The 14,831-nt window shown below is 47.7% G+C and overlaps 1 protein-coding gene and 1 non-coding gene across 2 annotated transcripts; both read left to right on the top strand.

The window, feature by feature from the left end:
* Positions 1–342: 342 nt before the first annotated feature.
* Positions 343–450, top strand: LOC116553633. Its single transcript, XR_004269853.1, has one exon. It is a non-coding gene; the product is annotated as a U6 spliceosomal RNA (small nuclear RNA).
* Positions 451–3,680: 3,230 nt separating this feature from the next.
* Positions 3,681–14,831, top strand: CUNH17orf64 (chromosome unknown C17orf64 homolog). Its single transcript, XM_032280741.1, has 6 exons — positions 3,681–3,819; positions 6,403–6,504; positions 6,780–6,955; positions 7,330–7,429; positions 10,077–10,272; positions 14,581–14,831. The coding sequence occupies exons 1-6, from the start codon at positions 3,769–3,771 to the stop codon at positions 14,664–14,666; spliced, it is 711 nt and encodes a 236-aa protein (XP_032136632.1). The 5' UTR covers positions 3,681–3,768; the 3' UTR covers positions 14,667–14,831.

The following is a 14,831-nucleotide window of genomic DNA, read 5'->3' as shown; positions in this document are numbered from 1 at the left end:
CTCACACGTGTAATCTCAGCTCTTGGGGAGGCAGAGGCGGGAGGATAGCTTGAGCCCAGGAGTTCGAGACCTGCCTGGGCAATACAGTGAGACCCCGTTCTCCACAAAAAGGAAAAAAAAAACATTAAAAAGTCATCAAAGGACATGAACAGACACTTTTCAAAAGAAAACATACATGCAACCAATAAGCATATGAAATAAAAGCTCAACATCACTGGTCATTAAAGAAATGCAAACCAAAACCACAATGAGATACCACCTCACGCCAGTCAGAATGGTGATTATTAAAAAGTCAAAAAATAACAAACGCTGGCAAGGTTGCAAAGAAAAAGAAACACTTCTGTGCTCGCTTCAGCAGCACATATACTAAAAATTGGAATGATACAGAGAAGATTAGCATGGCCCCTGCGCAAGGATGACACGCAAATTCGTGAAGCGTTCCATATTTAAATTTAAAAAAAAAAGAAAGAAAGAAACACTTCTACCCTGTTGGTGGAAGTGTAAATTAGTTCAACCATGACGGAAAGCAGTGTGGTGAATCCTCAGAGCTAAAAAGAGAACTACCATTTAACTCAGTAATCCTGTTCCTGGATATATATACCCAAGGAATATAAATCATTCTACCATAAAGACACATGCACTTGTATGTTCGTTGCAGCATTATTCACAATAGCAAAGACATGGAATCAACCTAAATGCTCATCAATGGTAGACTGGATAAAGAAAGTGTGGTATATATCCATCATGGAATACTATGCAGCCATAAAAAAGAATGAGATAAGGCCGGGCGTGGTGGCTCAAGCCTGTAATCCCAGCACTTTGGGAGGCGAAGGCAGGTGGATCACGAGGTCAAGAGATCGAGACCATCCTGGTCAACATGGTGAAACCCCGTCTCTACTAAAACTACAAAACATTAGCTGGGCATGGTGGTGCGTGCCTGTAATCCCAGATACTCAGGAGGCTGAGGCAGGAGAATTGCCTGAACCCGGGAGGCGGAGGTTGCGGTGAGCCGAGATCGCGCCATTGCACTCCAGCCTGGGTAACAAGAGTGAAACTCCATCTCAAAAAAAAAAAAAATGAGATAATGCCGTTTGCAGGAACACTAATGGAGCTGAAGGCCATTATCCTTAGAAAACTAACAAAGGAGGCCGGACATGGTGGCTCACACCTGTAATCCCAGCACTTTGGGAGGCCAAGACCGGTGGATCATGAGATCAGTATTCGAGACCAGCCTGACCAACATGGTGAAACCCCATATCTAAAAAAAAAAAGTAAAAATGCTAACATAGGAACAGAAAACCAAATACTGCATGTTCTCAGTTATAAGTGGGAGCTAAATGATGAGAACACATCAACACATACAGGGGAACAACACACACCAGGGCCTATCGGAGGGTGGAGGGCGAGAGGAGGGAGAGGATCAGGAAAAATAACTAATGGGTACTAGGCTTAATATCTGGGTGACAAAATAATCTGTGCAATAAACCCCTATGACACAAGTTTATCTATATAAAACCGCAAGTGTAGCCTTGAATTTAAGCTTAAAAAATTATTATTATTATTATTATTTTGAGACAGAGTCTTTCTGTTGCCCAGGCTGGAGTGTAGTGGCATGATCTCAGCTCACTGCAACCTCCGCCTCCTAGGTTCAAGTGATTCTCCTGCCTCAGCCTCCTGAGTAGTTGGGACTACAGGCACGTGCCACCACACCTGGCTAATTTTTGTATTTTTAGTAGAGACAGGGTTTAGCCATATTGGCCAGGCTGATCTCGAACTCCTAACCTCAGGTGATTCACCCTGGCCTGGTGAGGTTGAACTCCTAACCTCAAAGCGCCTGGCCGAATTATGTTGTTTTTAAACTTAGCATTATATAATGTTTTTAATGATGTTATTTCATCCTTATGAATATATTTTTTTAAAAAGATTCTTTCCTGACTGTAAAAGTGAAGCATATTTATTATTTTTAAAATACAGATAATACATGAAGAAAGTGAAAAATTACCTTTGATATTTTGAAGTGTATCCTTCAAGATTTTTTCTATGCATACATAAATATATATGTACAAAAATGTAATCATACCATACATGGTTTTAGTCCCTGTTTTCCATGTCAATAAACGGATATTTAGCAGCATATTTAATGTTTTTATGAATATATAGCATTTTTATATATTCTATTAGTGACGTTGCAATTGTTTCCAAAAGTCACTATTCTGTCTTCATCATCTTCTCTCCTTAGGACTAACTCCTACAAGTAGAATTGGTGAGTCACAGAGAATGCACATTTAAATACTTTAAAATACACTGTTTACCAATCTCACTCCCAGTAGAAATGTATGTAAGGTTCCTTTCCCCTTGCTCTAGCCAATATAATTATCCTTCTTAATACTCACAAAATAATCCAGAATTAATGCTCTGCAAACAGACCTTCCAGTTTGGAGGCAGAGAAGTGGAAGGTTTATTCCTCCTCTCAAAAAAAAAAAAAAAAAAAAAAAGGTTGCTGAACATGCTAGAGTAGAGAACAAGTTAAAAAGTTTCGGGACTCAAAGGGCTCCTCCAAAGCCCCGGGCCTCCCGGCTACCCGCCCTGAAGCCGCTACGCCCCGGTCCTGGGCCCGGGGTGGCCGCTGGGTGGCAAGGGGAAGCCCGGGCCGACGGCGGTTCCAGCGCACTGCCGCCCAGGCAGGCGAAGAAGAGGGCCACACTGGGTGGGGACAACAGGGCCCCGGTCCCAGAGGGCACGAAGGAAGGTCAGGGAGAGGGAATTCAGAGTTAGAAGGGGTGGATCGAGTGAGAAACTGCGGCGGCAACGGTCTCTCGCCGCCAGGACCCCGCCGTGCGCCGCCAGGGACGCGAGCGGGCGCTGCTGCCGCGTCAGGGGCAAAGGTCCCGGGGTCCCCCGAGCGCCTCCCGGCGGACTCAGGCGGCATCCGGACTCCTCCCACCGCGTTTCCCCCGTCCGCCTCGGGTCCCTGGAGGGTTGGCCGGTGGGAAGAGCCTGGGTGACGGGACTTTCGCCGACACCCCGCGCCCAGCCTGGTGGCTGCGCACCGAGGGCGTCGACGGGACCGTCCGCGTCTCAGCCCGTCCTCTGTGAGGCGGGGCCGCGGCGGTACCTGCCCCAGGGAAGGCCGCGCGGAGGGTTAATGAGTCCCTAGGCGCTGGCAGGGATCTCTGTACACCCTCAAAACACACCCCATCCGGTACCTAGCACCCAGTACCGAGGGCCTATTAACAACTTCCCGGAGGCCGCAGGGGCAGTGCGGTCTCGCTGTGTCCTCCTCCCTCTCAGCGCTCCCGAGGCCTCTGTCCCGAATCAGAAAAGCATCTTACAAACCCTGTGCCTCCTCTCGGGGAGCCCCCCCACGGCGTAACCCAGCAGGGAGGAATGGCACACGTGAAGGAAAATGCGTTCAAAAGCCTTACCAGGAGGTGTCAGAATCAGCAGCATCTGACAGCACTCTTGGGAGAAAGGACGCCAGCCCCTCCTGGCCAGCTGTGCGCTCTGCCAAAGCCCTGGCTCGACCCCGCACATCTCTGTTGCCTACTCCAGATCCCAGTTGGAGGAGCCGGCTGTGGCCACCCCTAAGAATGAGGTGATGGGAGCGGTGGGGGGCTGGGCTCTGTGTTGGTAGTTGCCATGGTTTTGCTCCGAGTTCTGAGCCAACCTGCCCACTCCCTGAGACGCCCAGGTCACAGAAGCAGTAGGTCAGAAGCCAGAGGGGACGTGAGGAGTGCCACTCTGGAGCCTACCGGCACACCTGTTGAGATGGAGGCCTCAGATGGGCAAGGGGGTGAAGGGGACAAGCCACTGGAGAAGGTGAAGTGGGGTGTGAGGGAGGGAGGGAAGGAAGGAAGGAGGGTCCCGGAGGGGCTGGTTTTGGAAAGCAGAGAACATGAAATTCAGGAAAGAAGACAACAATGGTAGGGTACCTGAGGCAGCAAGAGGCCTAAAGCACAAGAATGTTCATTCATTTAGACGTTTGTGCCTAAACTGCCTTCCTGGTGAGATGATGGGGAAGAGGTGGCATCTCATTGTTGGTTATGAAGACTTGAGAGTATGTATGCGTATGTACACGTGGCCTGTGTGTGTGGCTGTGTGGTGTGTGTGCTGTGTTTGGGGGAGTTGACCTGTCAAGAGTCCTGTGTCTCTAGGACCTGGAGAAGCCTGTGTCACATCTCCTCTCCCTGCACTCTTTCCCTTTCCCCTGGCCTTTCCCTTCAGACTGGTCTGGACATGGATCTTCCTTGTTCTCCCCGAACACAGACCAGAATTCATACTTTTCTGAGCGGCTTTTGAAAGGTGAGGCGCAAATCCAGTTCTGACTCCTAGTGTTATTTCACCAGTCACTTTGTCCATTGCTTTTCAGCTTGCTTGCTTTCTCTCTCTGTCTGTCTCTCTCTCTCTCTTTCTTTCCAGGGTCTTGCTCTGTCACCCAGGCTGGAGTGCAGTGGCTCAACCTTGGCTCACCACAGCCTCTGCCTCCTGGGTTCCAGCAATTCTCCCGCTCCAGCCTCCCAAGTAGATGGGATTACAGGCACGCACGACCACGCTTAGCTGATTTTTTTGTATTTTTGGTAGAAATTGGGTTTTGCCATGTTGGCCATGCTGGTCTTGAATTTCTGGGCTGAAGTAATCCCCCCAGCTCAGCCTTCCAGAGTGCTGGGATTACAGGAATGAGCCACCGCGCCCGGCCTAATTCCCAGCTTTGTTTGTCGCACTTTTGCAGTCAAAGGTTCTTTCTGGTCATCACCAGCGTCCACTTTTTTTGAATGCTCATTAGAAGCACGGTTTATTAGTCCATTTTGCATTCTTATAGAGGAATACCTGAGAGCAGACAATTTATAAAGAAAAAAGGTTTATTTGGCTCACAGTTCTGCAGGCAATACACAAAGCATGGTACCAGAATCTGCTTCTGGTGAAGGCCTCAGGAAGCTTACAAGTATGGCAGATGAAGGGGGAGCAGGCTTGTCACTTGGTAAGAGAGCAAGCAAGAGAGAGAGGAGGACGTAGCAGGCTTGTTACCACTCAGCTCTCACATTAACTGACAGAGTGAAAATTTGCCTAGTTAGGGCAGGGAGGGAACCAAGCCCATTCATGAAGGATCCACCCCCATAACCCAAACACCTCCCACCAGACCCCACCTCCAACACTGGGGATCGCATTTCAATATGAGATTTGGAGGGGACACACATCAGGCTGGGCCCATTTCTTTGCATCCCTAGCCTTTAGCATTATGTCACGTGATATGCTAAAGGTGGGCAGATCACTTGATGTCAGGAGTTTGAGACCAGCCTGGCCAACAGGGTGAAATCCCGTCTCTACTAAAAATACAAAAATTAGCCAGATGTGGTAGTGCACGCCTGTAATCCCAGCTGTGCAGGAGGCTGAGGCAGGAGAATTACTTGAACCCAGGAGGCGAGGTTGCAGTGAGCTGAGATCCCACTACTATACTCCAGCCTGAGTGATAGAGTGAAACTCTGTCTCATAAAAAAAAATAAAGAATTCCACAGACCCTGTTACAAAATGATATTCCTTTAACTGCTCTGTAGATAACAGCTCAAACATTATAAAGCATTAAGTTTTCTCTTTAAAATACTATGTCTGCTCCTACACACCAGTAAAACTACAGATGCCACATGGTCTAAAGAACCCTTCAAAAACCTAATTCACCAAAGAATACAGTTTCCACATCCTCATAATTTCATCCCCCTGATGTTGAACTATCAATGACCCCAGTTTTTTCAGTCCCTCCCTCTCCATGATCTCCTTAAAAACCCCAGTTCAGAACTCCTTCAGGAGGGGTCTCTTTCCATCTCCTCACTGAGCACCCAACGATCAATAATATCTCTCTCACAGTGATGTGATCTTGGCTCACTACAACCTTCACCTCCTGGGCACAAGCAATCCTCCCACCTCAGCCTCTTGAGTAGCTGGGACCACAGTGCACGCCACCATGGCCGGTAATTTTTATATATTTTTTGTAGAGACAAGGTCTCACTATATTGCCCAGGCTGGTCTGCTGCAACTTTTGTTGTCTTCATATATTGGACTGTGACTGTCCAGCAGGCATATAAACCTGTTGGTCATATAACATCTAACCTGACAGAATTTGTGGGACAATAAAGTGCGCTAATGTTTACCAGGTGCTTTGCAAAGTTACCTAGTAGAATATGCTATGATTATTATAAAAGAAAGAGGTAGAATATTCTAGGTTTTCTAAGCAGAGATTTTCAGAGATGAGTTTCTTTGCCCAAGCCTCACTCACATCAGTGCTGGGTCCAGAAGGTCAGAGGGCGATGGAGAAGGGCTTTGGCTGCCATTTGGGCCAGTCATTGCCCAGAACCGCCCCCAGGAGTAACGGTCCAAGCCCCTGGCTGAGTGTCCCCTGCCTCCTCCCAGGTGACAAATGCACCCTGCCTAGAGACGAGCTCCAGCGCCAGCCCGGCCAGAGACTCACTCCTGCGCCATGCCAAGGGCCTGGATCAGGACACCTTCAAAATTGTGAGTAAAGGGCCTGCCTGGAACCCTGTCCCCTTTACCCCATTGGCCAGGAAGGCTGAGTCAAGAAATGGCGGGCCTCAGACCCACAGTGCATTGCTCCACTTTCTTACTCTTGGGAAGGACGTGGGGTGAGAGGTGCACCGGAGCCACCTCCTGAAACGCGCAGCACCTTGCCACTGAAGGCTGTGGCCACACGGGTCTGCTGGATACCTGGGACGGCCCATCTGCCTCTTCTTTTCTCCCACGGCCCCTCACCTCACCTGTTGCCTCCTCAGTGTAAAGAATACCTAAGACCACTGAAGAAGTTCCTGCGAAAGTTGCACCTGCCCGGGGACCTTCCCCAGAAGAAGAAGCTCAAGTACATGAAGCAGAGCCTTGTGGTCCTAGGGGACCACATCAACACCTTTCTGCAGCATTACTGCCGAGCCTGGGAAATCAAACACTGGAGAAAGTAGGGCAGCCTCTTTGCTCCCCATACTACTCCTGGGAAACCCCCGCTCCATTCAAGGGGACACCTTAGTCGATCCCCCAGTCCTTCATCTTTATGTGGAGGAGTCAGGAGCATGGAGGAGTGGAGAGAGCTCCTAGTCATTCAGGGCAGGCCTGATGGCATCTTGGCTCTGATTGAGTAACTGGCTGCAGGTGCTGAACACCAGGACAGGATATTCAAGTTCCGGCAGATCTCCACCCCTCCATCCCCCCAACCCCAAACCCTGAAGGGGCATGTGGCCCATATTCTCCTGGGTGGGTCCTGCCCCAGAGACAGATGCTGGAGGGAGAAAGCACTGTGCTCCACCTCCCCAGCCTGGGGCCTCTCTCTTGCAGGATGCTCTGGCGGTTCGTCTCCCTCTTCTCAGAGCTGGAAGCAAAGCAGCTTTGCCGACTTTACAAATACACCAAGAACAACCAGCCGGCCAAGTTCCTGGTAAGGCACAGGACAGTTCTGCCTGGACACAGCTGAGGATTGGTTGGTATGTCCTTAGACTTTGGGGAAGGCCTGGGACTGACACATCCAGAGCCTCTCTGCTCCTTCCCAGGGCACACTGCCAGGGCAAGACTCTGCTGCTCAACCTTTACCCCTGCCCTGGGCAGAGTGAGCTGAAGAGGCTGAGGCTCAGCATCAAGCTCTCCGTATGTATTTGATCCAAGGCAGGCGAGCCTTCAAACTGGGGCTTAGCCCGGAAGAGTTCTTGGTTTTGCCCAGGAAAGAATCCAAGGGTGAGCCAGAGGTATTAAACAGCAGCTTGTACGGCAGCGGCCATGTAGAGGAGCAGCAGAGGTACTGCTCCTGGCGGAGCGCGGCTGCCCTGCAGGCAGTGTGCCCAGAGTAGCAGCTCAGGGGCAGTTCTCTGCTCAGACTTAGCCCCACTTTTAATTACATGCAAATTATGGGGTGGTTATTCAGAATTTATTAGAAAAAGGGTGGTACTTCTGGGTTGTTGCCATGGAAAGGGGTCGCAACTTCCAAGTGTTACTATGGCAGTGCCAAACTGACCTGGCATTGGTAGGCACGTCTTAGAGAGGTGCTTTCACCTCTTCCCTGTTTCAGCTAGTCTTTTTTTTCCCCCCAGCCTAGACTTTTTTCTTTTAATAGCAGTTTAAAGTTTACAGAAAAACTAAGCGGAAAGAAGCCGGGTGCGGTGGCTCACGCCTGTAATCCCAGCACTTTGGGAGGCCGAGGCAGGCAGATCACCAGGTCAAGAGATTGAGACCATCCTGGCCAACATGGTGAAACCCCTGTCTCTACTAAAAATACAAAAATTAGCTGGGTGTAGTGGCGCATGCCTGTAGTCCCAGCTACTCAGGAGGCTGAGGCAGGAGAATCGCTTGAACCCGGGAATCAGAGGTTGCAGTGAGGTGAGATTGCACCACTGCACTCCAGCCTGGGCAACAGAGTGAGATTCCATCTCAAAAAAAAAAAAAAAAAAGAAAGTATAGAGTTCTCATCTACTCTTCCCTTCTCCCCATTTTCCTAAACATTAGCATCTTGCATTAGAGTGGTACCTTTGTTATAACTGATGATCTAATATTGATACACTATTATTAGCTAAAGTCCACAGTTCACAGTAGGGCACACGCTTCATGTTGTATAGGCTATATATAGGTTTTGCCAAATGTATGATGACACGTATCTACCATTACAGTATAATATGGAAGAGTTCCATATACATGTCCTCATACACTGTATCATATGGTCCTAAAACCCCCTATGCTCCATCTATTTGTCCCTGCCCTCCTGCTCCCACCCCCCTGGCAACCACTGATCTTAGGTTCACTGTCTCTGTAGTTTTGCTTTCTCAGAATGTCATATAGTTGGGGTCATACAATATGTAGCCTTTTCAGATTCATATCAATGAACTTTTCATACTAGGTTTCATCAGAATCCATTGGCTTTAGGAGGTCCCTGAGGTCAAAATATTGCAGGGACTCCTGGGGGTTTACAAAGCACATTTTGAGAACCACCGGTCCAGAGTAATAATCATAGATAAAACAGTTATAAAGGCATTCTATGTGCCAGGCACTTTGTGTTCCTTCAAGTAATATTCAAAAGTAACCATAAGTGGTAATTAGAATTATTGTCTGCAGCAAGTAAGGTAATTTGTCGCAGTCCTTATACCAAGTAGGAAGGAAGAGGCCAGGTTCAGCCTCCAACAGCTGGGATGAGAGCTGAGCTCTAACCACTCCTTCCTGTCACATTCAGGCAGGGTGGCTGGAACCAGGCCCCCGCCTCTGCATCTACTTCTTCCTCTGAGCATGTAATGACTGGATCATTTCAGTGATCTCTTTTCTGATTGCAAGGAGCTGCCACTCAACTGATTTCTAGATTCCTGAATTTCACTGCCCTGAATTTTTTTTTTTCCAAGACAGTTGTGCTCTTGTCCCCCAGGTTGGAGTGCAGTAGCGTGATCTCAGCTCACTGCAACCTCCACTTCCCAGGTTCAAGCGATTCTCCTGCCTCAGCCTGAGTAGCTGGGATTACAGGCAAGCACCACCACACCAGGCTAATTTTTGTGTTTTTAGTAGAGACAGGATTTCACCATGTTGGCCAGGCTGGTCTCAAACTCCTGACCTCAAGTGATCTGCCCACCTCAGCCTCCCGAAGGACTACAGGCATGAGCCACTGTGCCCGGCTGAAAAATTTATATTATATATATATACACATATAGTCTTTGAATTTTAATGTCAAAATTCAGGCTCTCAATTTTATGAAAATTTTATTTTTTTAAACAGACTCAAAGCTTACAAAGGCTCCCAATTTAATTTTTGCTAAGTTAGGTCTTTAAAACAAATGTTTCGCTGCAAACAAACCTGTAAGACACTGCAATTCCAAAAAGAGATGGAAGATTTGATCTCAAAATAAAGGACAACCCAAGAAGACACCATTGGCAGCTTGCCTCCATGTCCTCAAGGTCCTTTCTCTTCCACATCTGTGATTCCTACCCCATCCTTTTGGTTAGGGAAGTGTGAGGGGCAGCCAGATCTCAGGATTTCTCAACAAATGCAGGGCCGGGACTCTAAGGTTCAGGTCCCCCTCTCCTAACACTCTCCTTAACACGGAGGCTCCATGGCAGGTGGCATTGTACCCCTTGGATGCACCAGAGAGATCCTTGCTGGCTGACCAGGAAGACAGTCTGCCCAAGCTCTGTGATGCCTGGGGGCTGCGTGGCGACATCAGCAGCGTGAAGGAGCGGCTGTCCAAGATGCAGGCCCCAGCTCAAGGGAGTTCCCTGCCTGGGGAGCAGACATCCCAGGACCATGTCGAGAGAGGTAATGCCCATTTGCTGTTGGGGTGATGCCAGGGCCCACGGATTTGTGAGTGGTGTCTGGGTGTTTCCCAAGAGTAGACTCAAGCAGCCAGGAGCCTCTGCCTGGAGCCTGACAAGTTCCTCTTCCCTCCTTTCTATCTTCACCCTGCCTTTTCCTTCCGGTCCATCTTTTCTTCTCCTTCTCCACTTTCTCTTTTCTTTTTAGTTCTCCTCTTCACCAGGTGTGCTCATTATAGAAAGGTTTTTATTTTATTTTATTTTATTTATTTACTTGAGATGAAGTCTCGCTCTGTCGCCAGGGCTGGAGTACAGTGGTGAAATCTCGGCTCACTGCAACCTCTGACTCCTGGGTTCAAGCGATTCTCCTGCCTCAGACTCCTGAGTAGCTGGGATTACAGGTGCCTGCCACCTCGCCCAGCTAATTTTTGTATTTTTAGTAGAGACGGGGTTTCACTGTGTTGCCCAGGCTGGTCTTAACTCCTAAGCTCAGGCAATCCACACACCTCAGCCTCCCAAACTGCTGGGATTACCAGGTGTGAGGCACTGCACCTGGCCTTTATTTTATTATTATTTTTTAGGTTTGGCTTGTTTGTTTGTTTGAGATGAAGTCTCACTGTCACCCAGGCTGGAGTGCAGTAGCTCGATCTTGGCTCACTGCAACCTCCGCCTTCCAGGTTCAAGTGAGTACTGGGTACTGCCTCAGCCTCCCAAGTAGCTGGTATTACAGGTGTGTACCACCATGCCCAGCTTTTGTACTTTTAGTAGTGGGTGGGGGGTCTTGCCATGTTGGCCCAAACTCCTGACCTCAAGTGATCTGCCCACCTTGGCCTCCCGAAGTGCTGGGATTACAGATGTGAGCCACTAAGTCCGGCCGGTCCTGTTTAAATTGAGGATGTAAACATACAAGAGAATGAAGACCAATCCACAACTAAGATGCTCTGGGCCAAGCAGTTCATGACTCAGATGAGGAATGTGAGCTCTGGGCTTCTGGAATGGTTTCTCTTTGTACCAGGGACTTTGTATCTATTAATTTCACTCAACCCCTTTATCATCCTGATGAGATAGGTGGTATTACCTCCCTTTTACAAACAGCTGTCTGAGGCCACAGGGCAAAGGATGTATCAACCAAGACAAGCTGCCTGGAGGGGGTAAATTTGGGACAGGCTTTAAAGAAAAGGATAAGGATGTGGATGAAGGAAAGGAGGGAAGTGGAAAGAAAGTGCAGAGGTGAAGGGCAGCCAGTAGATGACCTGGGTTTGGTGGTGAATGGAAGAGCAGGTTGGAGAGATGCAAGGAGGGAAGTAACAGGAGAAAGCCTTGGACGATGGGTTTTCATGCACTTATTAAAATTAATAACGTTTTTATTAGTATAAATATAAACAGAAAATTTGATTATACAGATAAGCAAAAATAAGGAAATATAAACATCACATTGTCATCATCACTATTAAATTTCCAAATCTTTTAAATGTGTGTGTGTATATATATATGTATGTATGTATATACATATATATATATATATATATTTTTTTTTTTTTTTTTTTTTGAGACAGAGTCTCGCTGTGTCTCCAGGCTGGAGTGCAGTAGTGTGATCTGGGCTCACTGCAACCTCCACCTCCCAGGTTCAAGCGATTCTTCTGCCTCAGCCACCCCAGTAGCTAGGACTACAGGCTCACACCACCATGCCCAGGTAATTTTTGTATTTTTAGTAGAGACAGGGGTTTCACCATGTTGGCCAGGATAGCCTTGACCTCGTGATCCACCTGCCTTGGCCTCCCAAAGTGCTGGGATTACAAGCATGAGCCATTGCGCCCAGTCATAAATATATATATATATATATATATATATTTTATTTTCTATTGAGATGGAGTTTTGCTCTTGTTGCCCAGACAGGAGTGTAAGGGCATGATCTTGGCTCGCAGAACCTCCGCCTCCCAGGTTCAGGCAATTTTCCTGCCTCAGCCTCTCAAGTAGCTAGGATTACAGGCACCTGCCACCATGCCTGGCTAATTTTGTACTTCTAGTAGAGACGGGTTTCGCCATGTTGGTCAGGCTGGTCTCAAACTCATGACCTCAAGTGAGCCGCCCATCTTGGTCTCCCAAAGTGCTGTGATTACAGGCTTGAGCCACCACTCCTGGCCTAAATATATATATTTTAAATAAAATGAGATCATGCTGTACATGAGATTTTGATTTGGAGTTGCTTTTTTTTTTGAAATGGAGTTTCACTCTTGTTGCCAGGTTGGAGTGCAATGGCACAATCTCAGCTCACTGCAACCTCTGCCTCCTGGGTTCAAGTGATTCTCCTGTCTCAGTCTCCTGAGTAGCTAGGATTGGGGCACATGCTACCATGCCTGGCTAAGTTTTGTATTTTTAGTAGAGACAAGGTTTCATCATATTGGTCAGGCTGGTCTCGAACTCCTGACCTCAGGTAATCCATCTGCCTCGGCCTCCCAGAATGCTGGGGTTACAAAGCCACAGTGCCCCGCCTGGAGTTGCTTAGAGTTAATGGTATCAACCTTTCTTTTTTCTTTTTCTTTTTTTTTGAGATGGGTTTTTCAGTCCTGGCACCTACGCTGGAGTGCAGTGGCTTGATCTCAGCTCACTGCAACCTCCACCTGCTGGTTCAAGCGATTCACTTGCCTCAGGCTCCCAAGTAACTGGGACTACAGATGCACACCACCGTGCCTGGGTAATTTTTTTTATTTTTTGTAGAGACGGAGTTTTGCCATGTTGCCCAGCCTGCTCTCGGACACCTGGGTTCAAGAGATCCACCCGCCTCTGCCTCTCAAAGTGCAGGGATTACAGGCATGAGCCACCATGCCTTGTCCCAGATCAGCATTTCCACATCAATATTTTCATTTCGTCTAATAGGCGGACCAAATACTTTGTATTCAAATTTTCCCAACAGCCAAAGATAACTTTTGCACTGGCTTCTCAAACTATGCATTTCACCTGGTCAAGTCTCTTAAATCTTTAAACCTAAGCTAAGAAAGTTCTTTTTTTTCCATCCCTGACCTGCTGAAAAGATGAGGCCATTATCCAGCAGTTCTCCTTCCTGATTTATTCCCTGTTGCTTCTTTTGACATCTTTTAGCTTTTTCCTCTATAAACAGGACTTGAAAGTCTTCATGGGTTCATGTTTTTGGCTAGGCTACATAAGAGATGAGGTTATGTTCTTCCCATTATTACCTGACAAAGCACAAAAGATCTCATTGACCCACAGGAATGGGCTAAGATGAGTCACCAAGTCCGTCCTTGTAATGAAAATAAATACGTGGTGTTTCTTTGGCACTATGTTCATAAAGTCAGTTATTTAATTATTTATTTTTATTTATTTTTTTGAGACAGAGTCTCACTCTGTGGCCCAGGCTGGAGTGCAGTGCTGCGATCTCAGCTCACTGCAACCTTGGCCTCCCTGGTTCAAGCGATTCTGCTGCCTCAGCCTCCCAAGTAGCTGAGATTACAGGCGTGTGCCAACACGCCTGGCTAGTTTTTGTATTTTTAGTAGAGATGGGGTTTCACCATGTTGGCCAGGTGGGTCTTGAACTCCTGACCTCAAGTGATCCACCTACCTCAGCTTCCCAAAGTGCTGGAATTACAGGCATGAGCCACTGTGCCTGACCATAAAGTTAATTTTTTTTTTTTGGAACGGAGTTTCGCTCTTGTTACCCAGGCTGGAGTGCAGTGGCGCGATCTCGGCTCACCGCAACCTCCGCCTCTTGGGCTGAGGCAATTCTCCTGTCTCAGCCTCCTGAGTAGCTGGGATTACAGGCACGCGCCACCATGCCCGGCTAATTTTTTGTATTTTTAGTAGAGACGGGGTTTCACCGTGTTGACCAGGATGGTCTCAATCTCTTGACCTCGTGATCCACCCGCCTCGGCCTCCCAAAGTGCTGGGATTACAGGCTTGAGCCACCACGCCCGGCCCAAAGTTAATTTTTAATTAAAACTTGGCAGTGGGGTTTGTAAACAGTATTGGGAATTGGGTCATGAGGCCTGAGACAGGAGTAAGGAAGAATCAGAGACTGGACCCAGAGGTCAAGGAAACTTGGGTTTTGCCCTGACTCTTCCCCTAACTTTCTGTAAGATCTGGGCAGGTTGTTGTTTTACACTATACCTAAACTGGGGACAATGCCATCTCTCTACAGGGTTTCTGTGAGAAAAGACCAAGTGATATATAGGTTGGAAATAATATAAGATTTTGCTATTCTTCCTCTCTGCCCCTACCACACCCCCCATATATTACAGACTGAAATACCTACTATTTGTGATGTCATTGGGACTGTCTCTGACCTTCCATTTTTCAGATTCTTTAAGGAAACTTTCTCAAACATCAAAACTCAAGAGAAGGAGGATGACGGAAGTCCCAGAAACTCCAGAGACTAACCCATAAGAAGATCTGCTGGGACAAAAGGCCAGTTCACCCTGGCTCTCAGAGCATGGGGAATGGGGACCAAAAAGGGGAAAGAAGAAAATTATCCTTATCAAAAGGATGCTCAGGTCTTAATTAGAAATCAATGAGGTGGGAAATAAACATTCTTATGACAGTTCTACTTTA

The sequence above is a fragment of the Sapajus apella genome, unplaced genomic scaffold (genome assembly GCF_009761245.1).
Source record: "Sapajus apella isolate SASKATOON/1434 unplaced genomic scaffold, GSC_monkey_1.0 scaffold12, whole genome shotgun sequence".
Classification (NCBI taxonomy): Eukaryota; Metazoa; Chordata; class Mammalia; order Primates; family Cebidae; genus Sapajus; species Sapajus apella.
Note: the sequence above shows the minus strand (reverse complement) of the source record. Positions and strands in the feature narration are given on the sequence as shown.

Bases quoted from the DNA above. Each gene is read 5' to 3' on its own strand.
- CUNH17orf64 (XM_032280741.1), top strand. From the start codon at position 3,769: ATGGAGGCCTCAGATGGGCAAGGGGGTGAAGGGGACAAGCCACTGGAG. The intron at 6,956-7,329 runs GTAGGGCAGCCT...TCTCTCTTGCAG, and splicing joins GAAATCAAACACTGGAGAAA to GATGCTCTGGCGGTTCGTCT. The intron at 7,430-10,076 runs GTAAGGCACAGG...GCTCCATGGCAG, and splicing joins ACCAGCCGGCCAAGTTCCTG to GTGGCATTGTACCCCTTGGA.